Source organism: Anopheles moucheti, chromosome 2 (assembly GCF_943734755.1).
Source record: "Anopheles moucheti chromosome 2, idAnoMoucSN_F20_07, whole genome shotgun sequence".
Classification (NCBI taxonomy): Eukaryota; Metazoa; Arthropoda; class Insecta; order Diptera; family Culicidae; genus Anopheles; species Anopheles moucheti.
Window position 1 is genome coordinate 67,639,676 of NC_069140.1, and position 10,254 is coordinate 67,649,929.

General features: G+C 43.5%; 1 protein-coding gene across 1 annotated transcript; it reads right to left on the reverse strand.

The window, feature by feature from the left end:
• Positions 1-8,389: 8,389 nt before the first annotated feature.
• On the reverse strand, positions 8,390-9,280 carry LOC128298441 (uncharacterized). The gene has a single exon (XM_053034193.1). The coding sequence runs from the start codon at positions 9,278-9,280 to the stop codon at positions 8,390-8,392; it is 891 nt and encodes a 296-aa protein (XP_052890153.1).
• Between the last annotated feature and the right edge of the window lie 974 nt (positions 9,281-10,254).

Consider the following 10,254-nt stretch of genomic DNA (forward strand, 5'->3'; position numbering starts at 1 on the left):
TTCGTAAAAATGAAACGTTTTTCGACGCAATCGAAGTATCCAACCAATTCTGGATCTGTTCTTATGAGGAGAACTGCTGGTCAGTCAATCCATGGATCGAAACAGATGGAAATCCAATGGTGCCAGATCCGGTGAATACGGCGGGTGCGATAAAACATCCCATTTGAGGGTATTAAGGTTGTTTTTCACAGGTTGCGTAACATGTGGCCTAGCATAGTCATGCAGCAGAATAACTTGGTCGTGGCGTGATGAGTGTTCTGGCCGTTTTTCACGCAGTGCTCGGCTTAAATTCACCGATTGTTTCCGGTAGCGTTCACCAGTGATTGTTTCTCCCGGTTTCAGAAGTTCGTAGTAGATGACGCCGAGCTGGTCCCACCAAATACTCAGCATAACTTTCGAGCTATGGATGTTCGGTCGAGCTGATGATTATGGGATATGACCGGGGGATCCCCATGATTTTTTGCGCTGAGGATTGCTGAACAAAATCCACTTCTTATCTCCCGTCACAATTCGGTGCAGTAACCCCTTTCTGTTGTGCCGCTGGACTAGCAATTCACACAAGAAGAGTCTGCGTTCAATGTCCCGCGGCTTCAACTCGTGTGGTATCCATTTGCCCTCTTTCTGTATCATGTCTAACGCGTTCAGCCGTGATGATATGGCCTGACGAGTTACACCAAGCACGACTGCAAGCTCTTCTTGCGTTGCAGTGATTTTCCTCCAGTAAAGTCGTCAATTCTTCGTTGGCGTAGGTTTTGGTCCTTCCTTTAGGGGGTGGAACAGGGGTGGAAGAATGACCCGCACCGATAAGAGTGATGCTGATAGGATCGTGCTTCAAAGCTAACCTATTAGCAAGCCTGGTGTTCATTAAGTCAGGTTGAGAGAAACTGTCCAATAATGCTCGTGCTGGGTGCACAATACCATGGGCGTCAACATTGTGCACTATGGCTGTTTGCAGAAAGACATGATCATATGTCTGCTGGCCTGCGTGTGCAGCCACGTAGTGTCTCTGGGTGTTTGCGCTGTGATCGTCTGTGTTGTGTGGTTGGTTCGCCGGAACATTTCGCGCTGCTGGCATAGTGGTTTCAGTGGGAAGTAGTGTTGGGCGGATCGGATCGGATCGGATTCTGGGATTGGATCCTTCATAGGATCAATCCGGATTCGATCCCAAATCCAGGATCCTCTGGATTGGAATCCCAAACAATCCTTTTCGATCCGGATCTGTCATGACGGGAATCCGGGATCGAAATCCAAAACAAGAGTCCGGATTCGGATCCTTCAGGATCCGGATTCGTCAATACGAGAATCCGGGATCGAAATCCAAAACAAGAGTCCAGATCCCGGATCCGGATCTGTCATGATTGGAATGTGGGATAGTGGTAGGGATTGTTTTCGGATGCGAATATTTTGTGATTTATTGCCTTTTTATTCTGTTCTATGTGAACGTATTTTCTCTAAGGCAGGACAAATTTACACGGACAGAAGAAATAGGCTGCTCCCCAAAGAACTGAATGAAATATTATTTCTAAAGCATAATTTAAGCGAGGAAGATATAGAAATAATTGGATAATTTTTTTTTTTTTCATAAAATTGTGATATGCTGATAATCTGCTGATGCTGAAAAATGATAGTCTCATGAATGTTAAGTAATACTGAAATCGATACTGAAAATATTGAATTAAAAAATATGTATTTTTAAATAATGAATAAACATAAATAAATTTAATTTTCCTTTTTTTTGTTTTACAATAGCTTAATTGTGAACCCACAGGCGGATCCGGATCGGTCGGATCGAATCCCACATGGGAGTGATTTTTCCCATCACTAGTGGGAAGTGCTCCGTGAGTATTGTGTAGTGAGTGTAATAGTGTGTGGTGCGCTGAGTGGCAGTTTCTATATTTGTATTTCGAAAAGCAATCGCGTGCTCGATGATTGTCCCGCAAACAATTCATGCATAACTTATGGAACATTACGCTACGGTATCGTTCTTCCGGACTCATAGTTATGAATCGCGGGCATTTGGTGAGGTTGTGCTCCTGGTGGCATATGATGCATTTTCGCGCATCATGAGAGGTGGACGGAAAACCTGACAGCCGAGTGAGATTCGCTTGTTTTGGTGTAAAGTGCGTATTATTACCGGCAGAAGGCGCATCGGGATTGTTTACCATCATGGTTTCTAACACTCGCATTCGTCGATGCAAAAATGTTACCAAGCTGGGTTGGTAGCTTGAATGGTAGCTTGGATTTTCATTATTGGAAGCAAACTCCTCCCAATCACGCAGTGTTGTTATGGGTAATTTCATGCACAATAAATGCTCAAGCAAGCTACTCCAAGCCTCTGTATTTTCACCCAAGTGGCTTAGCGTCGTCTTATGGTGTTCGAACTCATCGACAAGATGGTGAAGCGTGATGCACTTTCCAGTTTTACAGTTGCCATTCCAAACAATGCATGCAGGTGCTGTTTTTTGAACAAAAAAGTGCACGGCATTGCATCCAGATCCGATACGGGATCCGATTTCCCATGTTAGGGGAAACGATATGCATGGCACACAAGGCGGTACACGGTGCCTGGCCACAGTTAGCAAAGTTTATGTACTTATGTTAATAAATAATATTATTGTTGAATGTAATATTATTCTGTACACTGCTATGCTGTACACTGGGTAATAATTATTCTGTACACTGCTCAAATCGATGGAACATGATTAAGTCATCATGAAAAAAAATGAAACAATATAAAATTCTTTATTGCAATCGTCTCAATAATTACAGAGAGGTCATTATGGCATTTCAACGTGGCACCGCAAGTGGCGGATTTAACAACGCGATTTCGGGGTTCTGCGTGGTTCGTCTCTTCGGAATCGAAGGAAGGGATAGTGCTTTCCCGTTACGCTAAACACATGCGTTAAGCTCTCGAATATGCTGAAATGCGTGTGCATAAACATGTGCTACATTTACATACGACACTACTCGTGCGATAAGTATTCCGTTTGTCAACGTGTTAAAGTTTGTTGCGCACGGATCTGGTATTACAAGAAAAAAGTGGTTCTAAACACAACATCCGCGCAAATGTGAATAATCTTGCGTTCGATTTGTTAATTACAACAAACCATGTTTTACCACCAACTAAAGTGCCCGTACCAGCAAAACCGTTGAACGCTAAACTAAGTTGAGTAAATTGTAGACAACGCCATACAAATAATCCGAACCAAAAGAAGGCACCGAACGTCCCTCTAGCAAAGCATGCGGCAGACTTCGTAATGGATTGCCCGCATAAACCAGCAATAAGCGCGACTTCATCATAAAATTACTCTAACCTAGCTAGCTACTCTAACCTAAAAGTTAAAAATAATAAAGTCCATGAAAATTGCAATTGCAGTCCATAAATTGAAATTCAAAACCAAAAAAATTCGCACAAAACTAACAACTACTTTAATCCTAACCTTACCCCTAGAAACACTAAACATCTACGTAAACCTAGTTTTTTTATGTGATTAAGTCGCCTTTGTTGCTGGTATATGGACACTGGTTTTAGCGTGTTTAAGCTTAAGTTTAAGGAAGTCTGCCACAAACTGCGCTGTCGGCAGGACCGCATCGTTGCCCCCTACGGTTCGGAATAGTTCTAAAACTTTCCCGAACTTCCTCAACTTTACTTTTCGTTCGCCCGTTTTACTCGCTCCAGTCCAGGTTATCTGGGCAAAAAATGGTTTGCTGAACATCAAATCAATCGCTTGATGTATGCGATTTTTCACATCCGTGCAGGAAATTTGGTGCTTCAAATATTGAACCACTTTTCTGTGGTAATCCGCATCCGTGCCCAGAGCCCCATCGAAATCTAGCAACTGCTGTTCATTCTCCATGGGAACCAAACCAAGGTCCGACAGAGGAACAATCCCTGTCTGTGGACGGGTAGCAGCAAGGTAACCTTCCATTGCCTGCCTTTGCCGGACAGAGTTGCCGATCACAACGTTCATCTTACCAGCCAGCTCCTTGCGAAGATCCGCAATATCCTGCCGCTGTTCCTCGATGGTTTGGAGGGCTTGCTGCCACAGCGCATCCTGGCTGGTGGAACCGGCTGGGGTTTCAGGAGCTAAAAAATCGAACAAGCGCATTAGAATATTGTCAAAGGGGGAATTATATCGTGCAATAGCAAGAACCACATTTCTTACCTCGCTCCACACTGTCCCGGAAGGAGCATGACGGCGATGCTGTACAGCTGCTCGCATCATAACCGGCCGTTCTTTTTCGAGGAGTACCAACTAAGGGAATAAAATAAAAACACATTGTCATATCGCACTTGGAATGAGATTTTCCAATCAGGATCAGCTGATCCGAGTTACCTGGCAGTGGATCCAGCACTTCTATTTCCATCATAGTAGTAATCGCTGAGGGAGCAGAGAAATAGCCTATTACATAAATGTGTACGAATCAACAATCATACATTTATAAGCATGAATCAAACTTACCACGTCTGGCCGGCGTCACAATGACGTCCTGCGGTACATCGGACCGGACGCTGCTGCTGCGGAGGATAATTCCCGGCACTGTGGAGAAGAACCGCAAAGCACATTATAAACAGGACAATGCGTTTTAAGCGCTGCACCGTACTTTCCTTACGTTTGAAACATTTCAAAAGTGCGGCCTTAATTTTCGCATTTTGCTCACTGCTGTTATTTGCCATTGTTTGCCCTGATTGATCTGAAACGATATAACAGTCGTTAAGTAAAGGCCTACTGCAAAACATTTTCACCCAAAAAAACAAATGCGACGCGTGTTGCACTAATTTATGTGCTACGAGCATCGATGCTCCAGCGCATCACACAACTTTACACTGTACACTATCACCGGCCGGTGTTTCACTCCGCTTATAGGCGTAGAACAAAACTTGCTTCTTTACGCACTGTTTTGGCGCCAACCCCATAGCACCTTCGTACAACAGATAAGTAAGTAACAGCACAAATGCAATAATAAAATATATCCGGTTCGAACCCGACATAATCTCTCTAGTTTCCCCACAGAAAAAGTTTCTAAAAAACGCACCTCCGTTAGTTGCCAATTTTCACACTTGTATGGAGCCGATCACTTTCACTGCCAAGTCTCACGTCGTATCACACACACACACATTGACAGCACTTAGCTTGCATTAGAATAGACCGGTAAATAAAGAAATATCGTCTCACTTAAGGCTGGTTTACACGCTCATGCCATATGCACAAATCGGTTAACACCAGCCATTTGCGCCAAATGAACTGAACAACTTGATCGTGTCTACACGTTCATGCTGTTTGCACAAACTAGTGTCGAATGCCTGTTTGCACAAGCTATGCTCCACAAGCAAAACGATTTCACAGTTGAGCTTGAAGTTTTCGGCGGTGCAGTTCGTTTGTTCGGTGTTCCTTTTTTGAACTAAATCTCATTCAATCAAAACAATAATTTGTTTGGATATGGATGACCAGGAGCTCATTCTATCTGCCGCGGCGATTTGCTTGATCCGAAAAAAACTGGCATCAAAAAGCAATAAACGTCGATGGAGCAAGGATTGGTTGCAGAAGAGAAATAAGCTTTCTCACACCAATTTGATTAAGGAATTAAGAGGGGAGCCGACCGATTTCCGTAATTATTTACGAATGGACGAGACAACATATAAGCAGCTGCTCAGCATGATAACACCGATGATTATAAAAAACGACACCGTGATGGGACGAGCGATAACCCCCCACGAAAGGTTGTCAGTGACACTAAGATTTTTGGCAACAGGAAGAAGTTTGGAAGATTTAAAGTTTTCTACATGCATTTCCAAGTCAGCCATAAGCCTGATAATTCCTGAAACATGTGAAGCAATTTACGCGGCTTTGAAAGACACATATCTGAAGGTAAGTAAAAGTGAGATAGTTACATTATATTTTTAAGTTTATTCGCATATAGTTCGCTAGTTCTATGCCTTATGCCTCGAACTCTCCAAAACTGCTGAAAAATTCTGCAGTGCTAAGGTCGTGTTGTTCCTTTGTAGCATAGGTAGATGAAGGAGGATTAATGGGTGCAACTTGCACGGAACAATTATGATTTAAATTCCCCAATTGAGCTTCGTAAAACACATCGTTAATTAGTTTTTCGGCATGCACAGCTTGTATCGGGTCCAGATCCTTAAGCTTGCAGGCCCATGCTGCTCCAATGGTTGAAAATTTATCAACCTCTGGCTTGGGTTGTGCAAGTCGTTTTCCGATTGCGTCTAAAACGGCGTCACATTTTCTCTTCGTCGCTCGATTTTTTGATGTTGTATTCGAAGCCGGTATTGAATTTGGCAACGAACTTTGAGATGGCGATGGCGATCTTGATGAAGGCGATCTAATGGGGGGACATGTGACGTCGTCCATTCCAATTTCATGAACCTTAAAAGAAAATTAGAAAAATGCTATTAGTACAATACAGTAAGCTACCATATCATTAATAAATATTATTTCGTTTTTTCAATTCCCCACCACTCCTGCTGAATGGAAGTCAATTTCGAAAGAGTTTGAGGATTTGTGGCAGTTTCCTCATTGCTTAGGTGTGATAGATGGAAAACATGTGCTAATTTTTGCACCCCCTGAAAGTGGATCCTATTACTTCAACTACAAGAAAACTCACAGTATTGTTCTGATGGCGATATCTAATGCTAACTACGAATTTATAATGTGTGACGTTGGAACCAACGGACGAGTATCGGATGGTGGAGTTCTTGAAAATACTCTTTTTATGAAGAGAATGACTGTTAGCCTCGACGTAACTAGCACATTTTTCCCTAATTTCACTAAACCACTTATAAACTGTATTCTTATTAACTAAAAATTCCTCAACTATCGTTTCTACGGTAAGATTCCTAGTCCATCCTAATATCAACAGCATACTTTTCCCTAATGTTAACCTCGATCCACTAAAAACACTACCCTTACTAACCGAACACTCTGCCCTATTACACCGCGGTTCGCAACAAACCCACTTGAAACATCCTTGGGAACTTATCGGTTTCCTAATCATCCCTGCACTACAATTCTCGCAATTCTGAGCAGCCCTCAACAGTCCTGCATCTAACATCAAACTAACTAGCCCTACCTCATCTTCAACTAATTCACTAGCTTCTTCACTGTATTTGCCTGCCCTAACACATTCATTTTCCTACACTAATTGCCTACTATTGCCTACTTTTGTGTTCGCGTAGGGGGTTTGGTGATATTACAAAAATAACGGGTTATAATATCGATAAAACACTGAACACAAATTACAGAATAAAACACTATATTAAAACGTAACTACATTAAAAAAAACATAAACTCCTCGCGCACACGCAACACGAACACACCACGCACGTCTCCTCTTGTTGGCAGCTTAAGATCAAGTCCCCACTCTTAGGTGCCAACGTCCTGGCCTGCAGGATGACACCAAAAAATGGGTGCGCCCTTATCCTGTCGCACGTGGTACAGCTGACACCTGTCATCAAAGGTCTGTCGCGCGACACGAGCGACCCAGACGACAATGTTGCGCGTCGGTCAGCATGTCCACAACACCTACTAGCTGCGCTTTTGATATAGATAAATTTTATTTTTGCAAAACACAAAATTTTAGCTTCTAGCTGTGTGATTTGATGCGATTGTTTGTTGGTGTGAAGAATGTCGTTTTTTATGATTGGGGCACCTTAAGCAATGGTTGCCAACTTTACATTTGAACATGCTTTGGCGCCTATAGTTTGAATAAAAATTATTACTGCCGTAATGCTTGTTTAATCTTTTATTATGTGAGTGGTTGTATAATAAATCAATTTGTTAATTTTTCATCCACAATTTGTAAATGCACAGTTTAAAATTTTCTGCAAAAATATTTATTGCATTTCGTAGATCGAAAACTAAGCCGTGATGCCAAATATATCCGAATTTAAAAATGCAAAAAGTTGATAATTTAAAAAAAAAAAGAAAAGAAAAAGCCAGGCCGAATTGAAAATAATAGAGTACCAAAAGTATTTTCCACGATTATTCGACCTTTTGAAAGACGGCAATTGAAAGTTCTTTCAATTGAACCCCGTGGATGGTATCCTCCATAAGGCCGAATACAGTAGTTAGTGAAGGCAAATGCCTTGTCAGCTAACAACATGTACGGCACTCTTACGGATGACGGACACGTATGGGATTCACAGTTTTAATAGTTGTGCCACCAAAAAAAAAAAAAACAAACAAATTCCTTGAGCCACTTCGCTAAAGCAGGGCTGGCATCATCCGATCAGTATATGATCCGTTCCTGAATGGGAACGGAAGCAATAAACTTTACCGCATTATGCTAGTTAGGTTGCTTTACTGGTGGCATGAAAACTGGTTCAATGTGGGGTTACGTCAACCGATCATGGACATGATCGTGTTGCCACTTAACACTTATCCTGTGCAATGACTGCAACAAGGGCCGCAAATTCGTTGTTCTCGTGCTCTTTGCCGAACATATACTCCGCAAAATAATCCTCCAACGATCCTTGTATGTTGGTGCCCTTCTGCTTTAGGAAGTGCTTCAGCCACCGCCACACATTCTCAATTCGCTGGGTGTGTACGTCACCCTGGAGCGGATCCACGAAATTATAAGAATTGTTGACGGTGGCGTGCTCGCACCCCAACCCGGTGAGACCGTTGTAACCCGCCCAGCAGTCGGATAGGATGCGCGTTCCAGGTGCCACGTGCCGTTGAATCAGCTCGTGGAGCACAGCCTGGGTCCGGGCCTCCACACGCTCTAGGAAAATCTCGCCGGTTTCCCGGCAAATACCGCCAACCAACCACTCCTTGTTGGCGCTGCTGATCCGGCCGATGTTGTATTTGCGGCGGACGACCTTCGTCTCGTCTACCTCGACGGTCATCCCTGCTCCGCCGATTTGTCGTGATGTTCGATCAAACTCGAAATCAAACAAGAAATCGCGGAGCAGCCTGAACCACTCCAGGACCGCGCAGCGGCTCAGCCCGGTCTCGCTCATCGCGCGACTCACGGGCGACTTTGCCGCCCACTCGTAAAACAAACGCGTCAAAGTAGCCAAGCTACTTTTCGCGTCGTAAAATATCGATGCAGTCCGGATACTGCAGGTAGCCGCACACGCCTTACGGCGGCACAGCCACTTCACCCGGTCACCGGCGGTTACTTTCTTCAGCTTCATGGCTCCACTGCACTTCGGGCACGATTGCTCGCGCTTCAGGAGCCCCTTGCCCTGCAGCCACTCGATCCATCGCAGTGGATCTTCAAACAGTGCACTTAATTCACCACTGTTTTTTATTTCCATCGTGGAAATCGTACTGAAAACGGCCTAAAACGGCTTAAAAACGGCCAAGCAACAATGTTCGCACAGAACCACAGAACACACGCGCTGTCAATGTTTTTGCCAGTATGAACTTTTGGCGCTTTTCGGATTTACCTCAATTCAACGTACCAATATCACTATTTGATCCGTACCGATTTAGTAAACTTAGTAGTATGTGTATCGGTTATCACTATTAGCGCACCTACACATACGAAACTGCACTAGTGGGATACTGGAACGAAAGAGCGAGCCCTACGATAGCGACATTCAAAAGTATAAACGACCCGAAATCATTACACAAAGAGTATTTTATTTAATTTCGGCTTTGTATGACGGCTTTGCCGTATTTTCAATAACGCTTGTGTTGAGTGTAATACTAATGGTACAAGGCATTTCGTCCTTGCAATTTGCCTTATCCCGGGCATTCTCGGTTGTGTTGGTGTATTTGGATGTTGTTGGTTTTGATGTCATACTTTTGTTGTTTTTTTTTCTTTTATGTTCTTGACCTTCGTGTGACGCTCATGAAGCGGTTGCATTGCGGTAGTTGTAGTGACGGTATTGTCCGTGTTCGGGATATGGTGTGGCTGGTATGCGACTACGCCGTTATGTTGCCTCCACAGTGAACAGTTTTTCGTCCGAAAAGATGATGTTGTGGCCAGCGTGCGTCTTCAGCAGCAAGCGAAATCTGGTAACCCTGTCGGCAATATTTTTGCTGGTTAAACCGTGAATTTTCTGTTTTTTATACGGTTTGTTGCCTAGATCCTTTATTAAAATGCTTTGCATGGCAAAGTGGCTCAAATTCATTTCACGCGCCATTTTTCTTCCCGAGCGAGCTGGATTCCGCCATATTCGTTGCTTTACCACTTTGATCACCGCTGGAGTTCGGACAGTCCGTTTTTTGCCCGGTTTCTTCTTTGGAAAAACCGTGTCTGTCTCCTCGTATCGCTTGATGGTCC